Raw genomic sequence first — 17,733 nt, 5'->3', positions numbered from 1 at the left:
TAAACCCTCGAAACATTCCCTGCCCACCATTTTAATAACCGTCGCAAGACTGCTTATCCCTTTATACTGGAGAAAGAAAGAAATACCCACATTGCATCAATAGAAATAAAGTGTCTCAGATATTTCGATTGAAAGAAATCTCTGCTTGGGAATTAGGTAATAGATCTAAATTTTTGACACTTTGGTCCCCATGGTTAGACTATATAAGAAATTAGCTGGTACGTACCATGTTTCCCCAAAAAATAAGACCTATTAATTTTTTGCCCCAAAAGGCACTAGGTCTTATTTTATTTACCTAGCAGGAGCGTCCCAGGTCCTCCTGCTGCTCTCTGGAGCTTCAGTGCATCCTGCAGTCCTTCAGCTACCCACAGAAGATCACTTCCTGGTTACAGGATGCATAAATCCTGCTTCCAGGAAGTGATGGCTCTGATTGGTCCTTGAGTGCTACTCATATAATCAATGCAGCTCTCATTGAACCAATCCGATGGCTGTGATTGGTTCATCCTGAGCTGCATTGATTGACTGAGCAGTGCTCGATGAAATCACAGCCATAGTGTTGTGGAGGCAGGATTTATGAATTGGCTAAGCCATGGCAATGATTAGTCAATTCATAAGTCCCGCTTCCAGTACACGATGGCTGTGATTTGTTCTTCGAGCACTGCTCAGCCAATCAATGCAGCTCTGGGTGAACTAATCACAGCCATCGCATTGGTTCATCAAGCCCTGCATTGATTGGCTGAGCAGCACTCGAGAACCAATCAGAGCCAATGCTTCGAGGAGGTGGAATTTAGAACCCCATAACCAGGAAGGGATCTTCTGTGGGTGGCCGAGGACCGCAGGACGTGCGGTGAAGCTCTGAAGAGCAGTGGGAGGACCCAGACCGAGCCTGCTAGGTAATGTATTCCTTTTTTTATGTAATGCAGCTAGAGCTTATTTTTGGGCTACAGCTTATATTTCAAGCCTCCCCAAAAAATCAGAGTAGGGCTTATTTTTCGGGATAGGTCTTATTTTCAGGGAAACAGGGTAATAGTGCGTTTAATCCCTCAGTGTAGTTCCACTACGTTAATCTTTCCTGAATTACAGCCTGCTTTAAGAAATATAACAGTTTTTTTCTACTCTAGAATGGACACCTAACTTTCTGCTGCTGTATCTTGACAAGGACCTGCGTGTCCACCAGCTTGTTTGTTCTCAGGACCATTTGTACGATTCACTATTTCTGTGCGATAAAAAGACATTGATTAAAAAAACATAGTTGTGTGAGGGCTTATTTTTTGTGGGATTTCTTGTAGTTTCCATTGGTACTGTAATGGATTGTAATCAAGTAAGATGCCTATTGCAAATATGTGACTCTCACATATTTACACTACTAACACAGCTTCCTGTCTGAAAGTGCTGACTAACTATTCTCTCCTCACCCCCTTCCACCGTGTCTCTGACATTTTGCTCAATATGGCGCATTCATCATCCAAGATAAAACCTCAGCTTCTGGAGAAAGAGACCCTTATAAGGGCAATAACCAATCAGCTACAGATTCATACTTCATGACCAGAGGTGTAACTTAAAGCTCCTGGGCCGCAATGCAAAGCCTGTAACATGGCCCCAACTATAATGCTTTATTCATAGTACTGGGCTCCCTATATGGAGAAAAGAGGCCTTATGGGCCCCCCAAGGCTCCTGGGCCCGGGTGCAACCACATCCCCTGCATCCACTATAGTTACGCCTCTGTTCATGACGTATTAACTAGAGATGAGCGAGCATACTTGCTAAGGGCAATTACTCGATCGAGCATTGCCCTTAGCGAGTACCTGCCCGCTCGGAAGAAAAGGTTCGGCTGCCGGCGGCGGACGGGGAGCGGCGGGGGAGAGCGGGGAGGAACAGAGGGGAGATCTCCCCCCGCCCCACCCCCCTGCTCACTGCCCCAACTCACCTCTCACCCGCGCCGGCAGTCGAACCTTTTCTTCCTAGCGGGGAGGTACTCGCTAAGGGCAATGCTCGATCGAGTAATTGTTCTCAGCAAGTATGCTCGCTCATCTCTAGTATTAACCCCTTAGTGACGGAGCTTTTTTGCTTTATTCCATTTTCGCTTTTTCCTCCTCCCTTTTAAAAAATCGTAACTCCTTTATTTATCCATGGACGTCGCTGTATGAGGACTTGTTTTTTGCGGGACGAGTTGTATTTTTCAATGGTACTATTTATTGTACCATATAATATACTGAAAAACTTTTAAAAAATTCTTAGCGGAGAGAAATGGAAAAAAAACGACATTCCACCATCTTTTGGTGCGTCCTGTTTCTTCGGCGCACAAACTGCAGCAAAAATGACCAAATAACTTTATTCTATAGGTCAGTACGATTATTACGATACCAAACTTACATAGTTTTTTTTTTGCTGTACTACTTGTAAATTTTTTTAAAGATATTTAATTTTTTAAAATTATTTTCTGTCTCCATTTTCTGCGCACAATAACTTTTTTATTTTTCTGTCGACATAGTTGAGTGAGGGCTCATTTTGTGCAGTGTGTCACTTCCGTTAGTACCATTTTCGCATAGAATTAAGTTTTTGATTGCTTTTTATTACATTTGTTCTCTGAGATAGGGTGACCAAAAAAGTGCATTTCTGGCGGGTTTTTTTTTTTTCGGACCACGTTCACTGTGCGGGGTAAATAATGCATTACTATGATAGATCAGACTTTTACGGATGCAGCGATACAAAACACGTATTTTTGGTTTATTATTTTGATTTTTTATTGCAAATATGGCAAAAGGGTTTTTTTTAACTTTTATTACTTTTTTTTAATAATTACTAAAACTTTATTGATCTTATTTTTACACTTTCTTTTAGTCCTCCTAGAGTACCACAACCAGCGATGCTTTGATCGCTCCTGCAGTATGACGTAATGCTATAGCCCCCGGCTGCCATGACACCTGTACGGCTCCCCCGATCTCACCACCTCCATAAAGGGTTAACAGCAGCGATCGGCCGATTGCGGCTATTGTCCGTGGGTGTCAGCTATCTCCCTCCATACACGTCCTGCAACAGCAGGACGTAAAAACACTATAGGACCGTCACTAAGAGGTTAACCATGTCCACTGTCTATAAAACCCCATGCAGCTTGATTAGAATAAAGAAGTTTCTTTTAGCTGAGCGTGATTCTTCCATGCATGCACAGGCCTCGGGCCTCACACCTTCTAATCAGGAAGGGGGCAGATATTCATCATTAGGTATATTAGTACCAATCTATATCAGTACCATTTTGTAGTTCATGTGACTATTTGACATCCTTTACACTCACGCACGACCCGAAGGTTGCAGGTTCAATTCCCGGTTCAGGTAGCGGCTCAAAGCCGCTCAAGTTCCCTCCTTCTGAGGTTGATAAAATGAGCACCCAGCTTGGTGGGGGGGTAATAAATAAATTACCTGAAAGCCCTGTGGAATAAGTTGGTGTTACACAAATAACGAGATTTATTTTTATTTTACAAGTCATACTACGTTAAAAAAAAGTATAAATTTGGTATCATTTTTACTGCCCCGTGAACGTTGTAAAAGCAAATGCTCGCCAAAAATTACGCACTCCCCACTTTTATAGCTTTCCAGTACATTACATGGTACATTAAATGGTATCATTGAAAAATACAACTTGTCCCGCAAAGCAATTTCTTCTGCAGCTAAATGACCGGATAAACAAAAGAGTTATGATTTTTTAAAAATGGGGAAGAAAAAAAAAAGGAAGTGAGAAAACAAAAAAGAGCCGCAACATGAAGGGGTATAATACTATACTAAGTATATTATGGTGTTTTCTAGTATTTTTTTTCTGTAGGTTGAGAGATCTCTCCTGTTGTTCTGGATTGGGGGAGTAGCGCCATCTGGTGGTCATTACCTACATCTACAGATAGCAAACCTGTAAGTCATTGGTCAGAAACGCTCTTTTCTCCTTAGGGAGAGCAACTATATACTATAAACTAAATGAGGAGACTCAAATGGCCACGCACGCCCCTCTGGGTAATATGCAAATAAGGGAGATGGAATAACTCCTCCACAGTGCCACCTATTGAAAGGCAGCGTTCCTTCGAGTCAAAGTGGGACTTTTTATACAAGTCTTGTTACAATGACTGGGAATCAAAGGCAAAGCCAGACTCCATGTACATACAGCTGTTTCCGGGTTATTGCCCATCATCAGTGTACAGTAGGAGTCTGGCTTTTGCTAGTGAGAGGCCAGGGACAGGGGTCAGAAACGCTCTTTTCTCCTTAGGGAGAGCAACTATATACTATAAACTAAGTGAGGAGACTCAAATGGCCACGCACGCTCCTCTGGGTAATATGCAAATAAGGGAGATGGAATAAATCCTCCACAGTGCCACCTATTGAACAAGACTTGTATAAAAAGTCCCACTTTGACTCGAAGGAATGCTGCCTTTCAATAGGTGGCACTGTGGAGGATTTATTCCATCTCCCTTATTTGTAAGTCATTGATCGCACCATACAAATCCTGTAAGAGCATCGCCTGTGACCTGAGCCCAGAGGGTGTGCGTATGTGCCATAATACTTTATGACTTTCTTCTCCATAATGTATGCCAGTGTTTCCCTTGGATGATATTTAACTGTGTATGAATTTAGGGTTTTCGTTTCTATAGAGATGACATTTTTCAGCCTCCGTTTGCTCCTGTCGCCACAGAATCTGATTTCACTTATACCTCACACGTTACATAGAATAATTAGATGCATAAGTATCCACCCCCATTACTATGATGGAAGGGGTATTTCGATGTGATGATGCTATGACATATCAATACTATTTAACTATTGGTGGTCCCATCATGGGCCAGACACTCTGCCGGAAAGTCAATGAGGTGCTATCGCTTGAATCACTGCTTAAGGCCGCTTTCACACAGCCAAGAAAATTGCACAAAATCGTTATGCGTTGCATAAAACTTCGCGCGAATATGAACCCGATTCTTTTAAATTGAGTAAAAAATATGAGCGATTTTCAAGCGCATCACCCATTGTTTTTATTGGTACAGTCACATGGCGTGTGAAGCGCACGCGAGTACAATGCAAGATTTCCCATTGAAAACAACGGAGGATCGCAACTTTACTGAAAGGATGGGAGGCGATTTTGCATCCCCGTGTAAAATGCACGCTGGCGAGCGCGACATCGGGCTGAGCTTCTCGGCCCAATATCGCGTTCGCCTGTGTGTAGGTAGCCTAAGGGTAAAATAAAAGGGTATTTTTAGTTTTACAGTCCTAAAAAAAATCAACCATTTTTTTGGTATGATTTTCACACGATTTTTACGCATTTCTGCAATTTTTCGGCACAACTTGCATCCGATTTTTACCTGCATAAAAAAACCTCACGATGAGATTCTGCACACTAAAAATGTACTGCAATCACATCAAACTAGTTCAGGGCCTATTTACACAGCCGCAAAAATGCGCATATACGCCGAGGCCGCAATGCCATGGGGCCTGGAGAGACATTCCCCCTTCCCTCACCGGGTCACCTTCTCTCTCCTCCCCTCCGGCCGTTTGCAATGGCAGAGGGTGGGACGGGTGTGGAGCTAAGCAACATGCTCTAATTTGTGCAGATTTGGCCCCCATAGAAGTGAGGTGCACACTCATGATCCGCTGCGCAATTCCACTGGAAAAACAACAAATCTGGGTCTCATTAGGCTAAATAGCTTTTAATACCATGGCGGTGGTGTGTCCCGCGCCCATGTGCACTGGTCCTGTGAGCGCAAAAAGTACAGCAATGTGTGCAAAAACATTTTCGGGAAAATGCACTGTTTTGCGCATATGCTTGTATGAAGGAGCGATTATACATTGTAGGAAATTAGTAGAAAGTTTTGTGTAGCTGCTGCTGATTTATTCAAGGGTGCATTTACATGAGCGAGTTTCTCGGACCAATATCGCGCTCGCTCGAGTAAATGCACCTCTACTAGAGATGAGTGAGCACCAAAATGCTCGAGGGTTCGTTTCGAGTAACAAACCCCATTGAAGTCAATGGGCGACTTGAGCATTTTTGTATGGGACCGATGCCCCGCATAGCTGATGATTTGTCAGACACCAGAAAACATCAGAAAGGGATGGAAACACCACAGAAACGGATAGGGAAGGGCAGGGGCAGCATGCATGGCTGCATCTGAGGCTCCCAGGTCCCACTATTAAGCCAAAATGGGGGCAAGAGCCTGGCAGTCACCCCCCTAACAATTTACTTGGGACAGACCCTCATTAGCAAGGCACACACGCTGGCACACCTTAGCTAAGCACCACACTAGCTGCAACCAAGGACAATTATTGCCTGCGGGTGACACCGCTGCCTCTTCTCCTGGGTTACATGCTGGCATTGCTGTCCAACCCCCCACACGACCCTGCGTCCACAGCGCACCCAAAAGTTTCCCTGCGCATTTGTAGCCACTTCTCGGCTGGAAGCAGAACTAGCTGAGTGCCTCTGAATGTTCTCATTCACTAATGGCAAAGTGCTATACAGAGAATGCTGAGAAACCGGTAGAACATACTGGTCCGAATTTGAGTTGGCCACTTTTAAGGGAGTCTTTAGAACCCCCCCCCCGTCCATAAGATATGATGGGCCATGTGACAAATATGTCATAATGCCGCCTCCATTGAAACACAGAGGCGGACATCTATTAACAGCTTTATGCCAGAATTATGGTGTTGCTAATTTTTGCACAAGCCCCGTTTATGTAAAAAGTTTTCAACTTTTCATGTTTCGGCACCAGCCTCACCTAGCCTCACATAGCAGATCCTGGTGACAATTATACCAGAAATGTATGCCAGGTCGGACCTGCTGTACATTTCTGTGTAGGCACACAGGTGAAGAGGCTTAAATAGGGTGTCTACTTATAAACTGTTATGGCCTATACTCAGGAAAGGATATCTACAGTTGATTGGTGGGGGTCTGCCCCCCAGAACCCCACTAATCAGCTGTTCACCAGGTAGATGTGCTCATACACTGTTATGTTTTCTGCAGGAAGCAGACAGCTCCATTCTTTCCGCAGTGGCCATGCTTGGTTTTACACTTTGCCTGTAATACTAAGCCTTTTCAGATATTACGCACACCTTTGCTTCTCTGTGCGCCCACTCAAAAAACTATACCAGCTAGGAGCTGACGTAGATGTCTGGTATAATTAATGCCAGTCTCTGGAGTAAATTATACATAAATGTGTTCTGGTTAGCCACGCCCATCCTGACAAACCACTCCTTTTTTTAGGTTTAGGTGGGTCTAAACGATGTCCGTCTTACGAACCAAAATAACCCATTGAAGTCAATGGGAATGCGCAAATACATGGGAGCGCATGAAATCAGTGGACCCTGCTTGCATTTTTTTTGCGCACGTAAATACGCAAGCCAAAAAAATGCATGGGGCTCCAAATACTCAAGAAATCAGCAAAGTTTAGGCCAATGAATGCACTGCGCATTCACGGACCAAAATCTGCAGATGCCCGTGTGAACAATCCTTCAGGCTTCCTGCACAGGAATGGGTCGGAATCCACATTTTTGCTTCCTTTTATGTGTTAAAATCGCGGATGCACTGCGTTTCGAATGCTCCAATAGATACCGCGTTTCACCGAAAATAAGACAGTGTCTTATATTAATTTTTGTTCAAAAAGGTTTAACTTTTTTACATGTATAGCTGCCTGGACACTATTTAAATTGACTTTTTTTAATTAACTGTTAGCAGGGCTTAATTTTGGACTAGGGCTTATATTTCGAGCATCCTCAAAAAGCCTGAAAAATCATTTTGCATCCTCAACACTTTTGGGAAATCATGCTATGTCTTATTTTCAGGGTATGTCTTATTTTCAGGGAAACAGGGTATCAATGCAGCCGTTCGCACGGAATTCATGCAAATCAAAGCATACTGAAATTCTTTTTCCGTGCAAAAAAAAAAATCACAATTCGCGTTCAATGCCTTCCAATGGGTGAATATTACAGCGGATCTTCTGCAAGGGTGCCGATCACGGATTCCAAAATTTCAATCCGCTCCTGTGCAGGCGGCCTTAAAGTGAGATTCTCATGTATCGACTCACATTCCATCCAGCCTGTGTACTGTAAACCTCTCAAACATTTATCCAGCACAGAGCGGGTTAACACAGCAGAGGAACAGGTCTGATGAGGCTGCGGGTTCGGAATGAGGAGACTCGGGTGAGACGGGTGACGCTGCGCACCTGACGATCTCTCACAAGGACAGGAGGCGTACTGATTATGATCAGTCGCCATTGTAGTTCCTGGACTTAAAGGAGCAGCAGTGATAATGTCCCCTTCGGGTTGGGGGGCCACTGACTAAGACAACGACATGTTTAACCCACTCAAGAAAAGGATAAGCGCATGGGCTGCGAAAGATCAGTCAGCGGAGGAGAAGACGGAGCTGATCCAGAGGAAGCGGTAGGTTGCAGGGTTCCCGCTCGTGCTCTTATATATGTTTTTTGTTCGGTCTTGTTCACACGAGCACGTCGAATATTGGTGAACATCGGACTAATTTTAATCTGTGTGTGCCGGTGTTGCATGCGTTCATCTTCCACTTACACATGTAGTCCGTCATACTTGTTGGAAAAAAAAACGGAAGGAGGTCCATTTTTTTTAGTGCCACTTAGTAACAATCCGGGAAAAACTGAGCACACGTAGATGTGAATCCGCGGGCATTCTGATTTTTGAATGGGCAACTGTCATCCAAAAAATTGAACAGGGAGCAATTTTTTTTACATGGACTGTCAGTGTGTGTAAAAAGAAAATGGCGTCTGAATGGCGCTATTGACTGTAATGGGTCTACGTGCTGTCAGTAGCGCAAATGGATGAGGCTTTTGTGAAGAAGCCCTTAGTAGAACGGGATGAGCTGGCGTATTTGGCACAACCGCTTGTACGGACGCGCCCTCATAAAGGGGACGGAGCACCACAGACTCATTGGTGGGAGGTGAGAGGTTAAAGCCCCAATAGTCAAGCATTGATAGTCTATCAGTCTATGATCACATGGCATTTCTTCATATAAGAATGTTGCCACGTAAGTCGCAGCAGAAACCAAGGCAGAGAAGCGGATTTTCATTCACAAATGCCGTGGAATACACTTTTTTCTAAAAAGAGGCCCAAAATCGGTGCAGGCACGGCATGGATTTTGCACAAAAATCTGCATCAAACTCCACCATGTGAACAAGAGTTTAGGGTATGTTCCCAAAACGGATTCTACCATGGATTTTTCCACCACAGTAGGTTGTGTTTTTGCCCTGGATCGGGACGCTGATTAAGCCCAGTCAATGGGAAACATCAAATTTCTGACGCGCTTCTATGCGGGTGAGCTTGAAGAGTTGATATGTCACATTAGTCTAATTAGCCATTTCATTGGCTGATAGCATCAGTGCAGATTTTTTTGAGGATTCATAGAGGCTACTCTTGTTGTGTGTAGTGACTCTTTTTCCACTTGTGTTGACCTTGTTGACCACTAGACACCCCTACAACGAGTCTGAGAGGGGCGCATTATTGGAATATTAGTAGCTGGATGGTCGTATCGATGAATCGTCCCCACCGGGCTGTTCTTACCAGACTGCTAGGAAGTGTTGGGTAGGGTAGCCTATAGAGATATGGCAAAAAATAAAGTGGCAGCCATGCAGCAAGACTCCTTCCCAATTTGTTACATCTGCTTATAGTAATGTTAGGGTAAAGTTTTAGTTTTAAATTCTACTGCAAGATGGCGCTCAAAACTGATGTATATTATGAGGAATGGCGCTTACGCACAAGATTTCCAATTACACAAACTGCAGGATTACTATTAACAATTTGGTTTTGAAAAACAACCTCTATACTTTACAACATTAAGTACTGACAGAGGCATTTGTCATGACGATCTACACATTTGTGCTGCTCCAACAAAAATACCTGAAAACATATGAAAATAGTCAAAATTACCACACAAATACTTGTCAGTCAGTGCCTAAGGACTGGACAGCAGACATCTTGGTAATGTGTCTTGGAACAGCCTTGCGATTTGCTTCCATGACTTGAAGCAGCAGTTGTTTTTCTTCTTCGTCATTAGTAAGGCCTCCTTCCCACGAACGGATTTCCGCCGCGTAATTCGCGGCGAAAATCCGCTGCGTTGCCCGCAGCTATTAGGTTCTATTGAACCTAATAGCACAATGCTCACGATGCGTAATTCCACCGCGGAATTACGCACCGCGATTTCTCCCGTCCTCACCCGCAGCATGCTCTATTTTCTGCGGGTGAGGACGGGCTGTACGCACTGACGGCTTCCATTGCAGTCAATGGAAGCCGTCCATTCACGCTATCTCCCGCTGTAACCAGCGGGAGATAGCGTGAAAAAACGCTTTCCCGCCCACCGCCGAGCGTCATATGACGCCAAATGACGCGGTCCGGCCGCGTCACGTGACACGGCCGCCCGTGCACGTGACACGGCTGGTGACGCGAGGGCGGTGGGCGGTGACAGGCGGTGACGCGCGGCGGTGGGCGGGGAAGCGATTTCACGCTATCTCCCGCAGGTAAGTATAGGGGCTCTGGGGGGCGCCGTAACGGGCTTCGCAGCGGAATATTACGCTGCGGAGCCCGTCACGCTCGTGGGAAGGAGGCCTAAAAAGTGTGAAAATTCTTGGTCTTTGAGCACAACCTTGTCGTAGACGTAAGAACCTGAAACTATGCCCCAAATAAAGGAACAAAACTAGAGGGTTTATTGCTTTGTAGTTGAAAGTTGAGTTTTTTGGACCACCCTAGTGTTAGGAACAGTGGATGTGTAAGGACACACAAGGCAACTGGGCTCAGAACCCCCGAAAGACCACCAGTACAGAGGATCATCTGATCATCCGACAAGCACAAACAGCTCCAGCTGTTTTGCTGTCCAGCATCCAGAGACAGGTGGCGCCATCGTTACATGTCTCTGTGTCTGTCGGATCCATTTCCAGGCACTTGGCTGAAGGACATTTGGTCTCGCGGTGCCCATTACATGTACGGCCTTTGATACCCACCTAATGTCACCTTCGTTTGCAGTGGAATCATGAACAATGAAACTGGGCTGTTGCAGTGGAACCTGGTTTTCTTACGCAATAAATCCAGGTTTAGTTTAGGCACTGATGGCAGCCGTGTTTGTGTCTGGAGATCTAGGGACACTGCCCCCACTGCTGGTGTGATGGTCTTGGGGGCCATCGCATGTGACAGTCGGTCGCTCCTAGTAGTGGTACGAGGGACAATGACAGCTCAGCGATATGTTCAGGACATTCTGCAGCCACGTGTTCCTCTCATGGCAGCTTTCAAGAGGCATTCCCAGCTAGATAAGACAAGAGTGTCACACGAATGCCTCCCAACATTGTCACATTTTTGTGGGTCCCCAGTTGCCAGATTTATTGCCAATAGACCATGTATGGGACCATCTGGGACATCAATATCTACAGATTACGAGTTTGCACGATCTAAAGTCTCAGTTACATCAAATGTGGAGTGATGTGTCGCAGGATACCATAGATAACCAGTATGCCTCCATGCCTGTCCATATGACATCTTCTATCAAAGTAGAGGCGGTACTAGAGCCATCATGCCTGCCTGTATCATAGCTTGTATTCAAGCTAGAGGTGGCCCAACAGGGTACTAGAGTCTCCATGGTCCCCAATATCACATCTTGTATCCAAGCTAGAGGCAGCCTAACAGGATACTAGAGTCTCCATGGCAACCCGTATTACATCTTGTATGGAAGCTAGAGGTGGTACAACAGGGTACTAGAGCCTCCATGCCCACTCATATCACATCTTGTCCGCACCAGAGAGGGTATAATAATGCACTTCCATAACATGCAAATGATGGTCCCCAAAAGCTGATCATTATCTCTATTGTGCAATTATAGGGCACTGACTTTAGTGCCTTTTCATAATCATCTCCTGCAGTAGGGTAGCTCATCAATGCAATGGGGCATAGCTGTGATTGGTGAATGCAGCTGAGCTGCATTGTCTGTTGGAGGTAGTGTTAAATTCACCACCTCATCAGAGGATACCGCTGCTCCAGTGTCCCATACCTATGCTTTACACTGCAGCTCAGCTTGTTCAGATTGGCTACTGAGTATATTCACAAGACCACCACAAACTCAATAGGAAGTCCTTGCATGTGGAACAGATTTCCATTGCAACTTTTAGAGCGAGCCATTCACTGCAGTAGATGAATGTTAGAGATGAGCGAGCACCAAAATGCTCGGGTGCTCGTTACTCGGGACGAAATTATCGCGATGCTCGAGGGTTCGTTTCGAGTAACGAACCCCATTGAAGTCAATGGGCGACCCGAGCATTTTTGTATATCGCCGATGCTCGCTAAGGTTTTCATTTGTGAAAATCTGGGCAATTCAAGTAAGTGATGGGAACGACACAGCAACGGATAGGGAAGGCGAGGGGCTACATGTTGGGCTGCATCTCAAGTTGCCAGGTCCCACTATTAAGCCACAATAGCGGCAAGAGTGCCCCCCCCCCCTCCCAACAACTTTTACTTCTGAAAAGCCCTCATTAGCAATGCATACCTTAGCTAAGCACCACACTACCTCCAACAAAGCACAATCACTGCCTGCATGACACTCCGCTGCCACTTCTCCTGGGTTACATGCTGCCCAACCCCCCCCCCCCGCGCGCGCGCGCGCGCGTGCGCACGACGCAGTGTCCACAGCGCACACCAAAGTGTCCCTGCGCAGCCCTCAGCTGCACTCATGCCACACCACCCTCATGTCTATTTATAAGTGCGTCTGCCATGAGGAGGAACCGCAGGCACACACTGCAGAGGGTTGGCACGGCTAGGCAGCGACCCTCTTTAAAAGGGGGGTGATAGTCCACAATGCTGTACAGAAGCAATGAGAAATCCAATCCTGTGCCACCTCCATCTGGAGCTGCACACGTGGGCATAGCAATGGGGAACCTATGTGCCACACACTATTCATTTTGTCAAGGTGTCTGCATGCCCCAGTCAGACCGCGTTTTTTTATAAATAGTCACAGGCAGGTACAACTCCGCAATGGGAATTCCGTGTGCACCCACAGCATGGGTGACTCCCTGGAACCCACCGGCTGTACATAAATGTATCCCATTGCAGTGCCCATCACAGCTGAGGTAACGTCCGATTAAATGCAGGTGGTCTTCGGCCCACACTGCATGCCCCAGTCAGACTGGGGTTCTTTAGAAGTGTACACATGGAGTTACAACTCCGTGTGGACCGACAGCATGGGTGGGTGCCAGGAAGCCACCGGCGGTACATAAATATATCCCATTGCATTGCCCATCACAGCTGAGGTAATGTCATGTTTAATGCAGGTGGGCTTCGGCCCACACTGCATGCCCTAGTCAGACTAGGGTTCTTTAGAAGTAGACACATGCAGTGACAACTCCCTGTGGACCCACAGCATGGGTGGGTGCCAGGAAGCCACCGGCAGTACATAAATATATCCCATTGCATTGCCCATCACAGCTGATGTAACGTCAGCTTTAATGCAGGTGGGCAAAAAATTAATTGGATTACACTGTAGGCGAGGGCCCAAAAAAATTGGTGTACCAACAGTACTAATGTACCTCAGAAAAATTGCCCATGCCCAACCAAGAGGGCAGGTGAAACCCATTAATCGCTTTGGTTAATGTGGCTTAATTGGTAACTAGTAGAGATGAGCGAACACCAAAATGTTCGGGTGTTCGTTATTCGTAACGAACTTCCCTTGATGCTCGAGGGTTCGTTTCGAACAACGAACCCCATTGAAGTCAATGGGCGACCAGAACATTTTTGTATTTCGCCGATGCTCGCTAAGGTTTTCATGTGTGAAAATCTGGGCAATTCAGGAAAGTGATGGGAATGACACAGTGACGGATAGGGCAGGCGAGGGGCTACATGTTGGGCTGCATCTCAAGTTCCCAGGTCCCACTATTAAGCCACAATACCGGCAAGAGTGGGCCCCCCCCCTCCCAACAACTTTTACTTCTGAAAAGCCCTCATTAGCATGGCATACCTTAGCTAAGCACCACACTACCTCCAACAAAGCACAATCACTGCCTGCATGACACTCCACTGACACTTCTCCTGGGTTACATGCTGCCCAACCGCCCCCCCTCCCCCCCACAGCGCACACCAAAGTGTCCCTGCGCAGCCTTCAGCTGCCCTCATGCCACACCACGCTCATGTCTATTTAGAATTGCGTCTGCCATGACGAGGGACCGCAGGCACACACTGCAGAGGTTGGCACGGCTAGGCAGCGACCCTCTTTAAAAGGGGGGTGATAGTCCACAATGCTGTACAGAAGCAATGAGAAATCCAATCCTGTGCCACCTCCATCTGGAGCTGCACACGTGGGCATAGCAATGGGGAACCTATGTGCCACACACTATTCATTTTGTCAAGGTGTCTGCATGCCCCAGTCAGACCGCGTTTTTTTATAAATAGTCACAGGCAGGTACAACTCCGCAATGGGAATTCCGTGTGCACCCACAGCATGGGTGACTCCCTGGAACCCACCGGCTGTACATAAATGTATCCCATTGCAGTGCCCATCACAGCTGAGGTAACGTCCGATTAAATGCAGGTGGTCTTCGGCCCACACTGCATGCCCCAGTCAGACTGGGGTTCTTTAGAAGTGTACACATGGAGTTACAACTCCGTGTGGACCGACAGCATGGGTGGGTGCCAGGAAGCCACCGGCGGTACATAAATATATCCCATTGCATTGCCCATCACAGCTGAGGTAATGTCATGTTTAATGCAGGTGGGCTTCGGCCCACACTGCATGCCCTAGTCAGACTAGGGTTCTTTAGAAGTAGACACATGCAGTGACAACTCCCTGTGGACCCACAGCATGGGTGGGTGCCAGGAAGCCACCGGCAGTACATAAATATATCCCATTGCATTGCCCATCACAGCTGATGTAACGTCAGCTTTAATGCAGGTGGGCAAAAAATTAATTGGATTACACTGTAGGCGAGGGCCCAAAAAAATTGGTGTACCAACAGTACTAATGTACCTCAGAAAAATTGCCCATGCCCAACCAAGAGGGCAGGTGAAACCCATTAATCGCTTTGGTTAATGTGGCTTAATTGGTAACTAGTAGAGATGAGCGAACACCAAAATGTTCGGGTGTTCGTTATTCGTAACGAACTTCCCTTGATGCTCGAGGGTTCGTTTCGAACAACGAACCCCATTGAAGTCAATGGGCGACCAGAACATTTTTGTATTTCGCCGATGCTCGCTAAGGTTTTCATGTGTGAAAATCTGGGCAATTCAGGAAAGTGATGGGAATGACACAGTGACGGATAGGGCAGGCGAGGGGCTACATGTTGGGCTGCATCTCAAGTTCCCAGGTCCCACTATTAAGCCACAATACCGGCAAGAGTGGGCCCCCCCCCCTCCCAACAACTTTTACTTCTGAAAAGCCCTCATTAGCATGGCATACCTTAGCTAAGCACCACACTACCTCCAACAAAGCACAATCACTGCCTGCATGACACTCCACTGACACTTCTCCTGGGTTACATGCTGCCCAACCGCCCCCCCTCCCCCCCACAGCGCACACCAAAGTGTCCCTGCGCAGCCTTCAGCTGCCCTCATGCCACACCACGCTCATGTCTATTTAGAATTGCGTCTGCCATGACGAGGGACCGCAGGCACACACTGCAGAGGTTGGCACGGCTAGGCAGCGACCCTCTTTAAAAGGGGGGTGATAGTCCACAATGCTGTACAGAAGCAATGAGAAATCCAATCCTGTGCCACCTCCATCTGGAGCTGCACACGTGGGCATAGCAATGGGGAACCTATGTGCCACACACTATTCATTTTGTCAAGGTGTCTGCATGCCCCAGTCAGACCGCGTTTTTTTATAAATAGTCACAGGCAGGTACAACTCCGCAATGGGAATTCCGTGTGCACCCACAGCATGGGTGACTCCCTGGAACCCACCGGCTGTACATAAATGTATCCCATTGCAGTGCCCATCACAGCTGAGGTAACGTCCGATTAAATGCAGGTGGTCTTCGGCCCACACTGCATGCCCCAGTCAGACTGGGGTTCTTTAGAAGTGTACACATGGAGTTACAACTCCGTGTGGACCGACAGCATGGGTGGGTGCCAGGAAGCCACCGGCGGTACATAAATATATCCCATTGCATTGCCCATCACAGCTGAGGTAATGTCATGTTTAATGCAGGTGGGCTTCGGCCCACACTGCATGCCCTAGTCAGACTAGGGTTCTTTAGAAGTAGACACATGCAGTGACAACTCCCTGTGGACCCACAGCATGGGTGGGTGCCAGGAAGCCACCGGCAGTACATAAATATATCCCATTGCATTGCCCATCACAGCTGATGTAACGTCAGCTTTAATGCAGGTGGGCAAAAAATTAATTGGATTACACTGTAGGCGAGGGCCCCAAAAAATTGGTGTACCAACAGTACTAATGTACCTCAGAAAAATTGCCCATGCCCAACCAAGAGGGCAGGTGAAACCCATTAATCGCTTTGGTTAATGTGGCTTAATTGGTAACTAGTAGAGATGAGCGAACACCAAAATGTTCGGGTGTTCGTTATTCGTAACGAACTTCCCGTGATGCTCGAGGGTTCGTTTCGAACAACGAACCCCATTGAAGTCAATGGGCGACCAGAACATTTTTGTATTTCGCCGATGCTCGCTAAGGTTTTCATGTGTGAAAATCTGGGCAATTCAGGAAAGTGATGGGAATGACACAGTGACGGATAGGGCAGGCGAGGGGCTACATGTTGGGCTGCATCTCAAGTTCCCAGGTCCCACTATTAAGCCACAATACCGGCAAGAGTGGGCCCCCCCCCTCCCAACAACTTTTACTTCTGAAAAGCCCTCATTAGCATGGCATACCTTAGCTAAGCACCACACTACCTCCAACAAAGCACAATCACTGCCTGCATGACACTCCACTGACACTTCTCCTGGGTTACATGCTGCCCAACCGCCCCCCCTCCCCCCCACAGCGCACACCAAAGTGTCCCTGCGCAGCCTTCAGCTGCCCTCATGCCACACCACGCTCATGTCTATTTAGAATTGCGTCTGCCATGACGAGGGACCGCAGGCACACACTGCAGAGGTTGGCACGGCTAGGCAGCGACCCTCTTTAAAAGGGGCGGGGCGATAGCCCACAATGCTGTACAGAAGCAATGAGAAATAGAATCCTGTGCCACCGCCATCAGGAGCTGCACACGTGGGCATAGCAATGGGGAACCTATGTGCCACACACTATTCATTCTGTCAAGGTGTCTGCATGCCCCAGTCAGACCGGGCTTTTTATTTCATAGACACAGGCAGGTACAACTCCCTATTGTGAAGTCCCTGTCGACCCACAGCATGGGTGGCTCCCTGGAACCCACCGGCGGTACACAGAAATATCCCATTGCATTGCCCAACACAGCTGAGGTAGTAATGTCGTGCTTAATGCAGGTGGTCTTCGGCCCACACTGCATGCCCCAGTCTGACTGGGGTTCTTTATAAGTGTACAGATGTAGTAAAAACTCCGTGTGCACCTACAGCATGGGTGGGTGCCAGGAAGCCACCGGCGGTACATAGAAATATCCCATTGCATTGCCCAACACAGCTGAGGTAGTAATGTTGTGCTTAACCCTTTCCAATCCAATTTGTATATGGTTTTCCTAGGGGGCTTACTGTTTTTCTGCCGTTATACAACGGCGCTATGTGCTGGCTAAAGCCAGTACTGCATGAGCTGACACGTAGGATAGGCTCCGACAGCAGAGAGGCTGG

At 47.0% G+C, this 17,733-nt stretch overlaps 1 protein-coding gene across 1 annotated transcript in view; it reads left to right on the top strand.

The window, feature by feature from the left end:
- Positions 1–8,129: 8,129 nt before the first annotated feature.
- The window catches only part of LOC136626351 (transient receptor potential cation channel subfamily V member 6-like), an 89,588-nt gene continuing 79,984 nt past the window's right edge, over positions 8,130–17,733 (top strand). The window contains exon 1 of the mRNA XM_066601336.1: positions 8,130–8,400. Within this exon, the coding sequence (XP_066457433.1) occupies positions 8,312–8,400 (89 nt within the window). The 5' untranslated portion in view covers positions 8,130–8,311. The remainder of the gene's footprint in view (positions 8,401–17,733) is intronic.

This window comes from Eleutherodactylus coqui, chromosome 4, assembly GCF_035609145.1.
Source record: "Eleutherodactylus coqui strain aEleCoq1 chromosome 4, aEleCoq1.hap1, whole genome shotgun sequence".
Classification (NCBI taxonomy): domain Eukaryota; kingdom Metazoa; phylum Chordata; class Amphibia; order Anura; family Eleutherodactylidae; genus Eleutherodactylus; species Eleutherodactylus coqui.
This window is presented reverse-complemented; position numbering and strand designations above follow the sequence as displayed.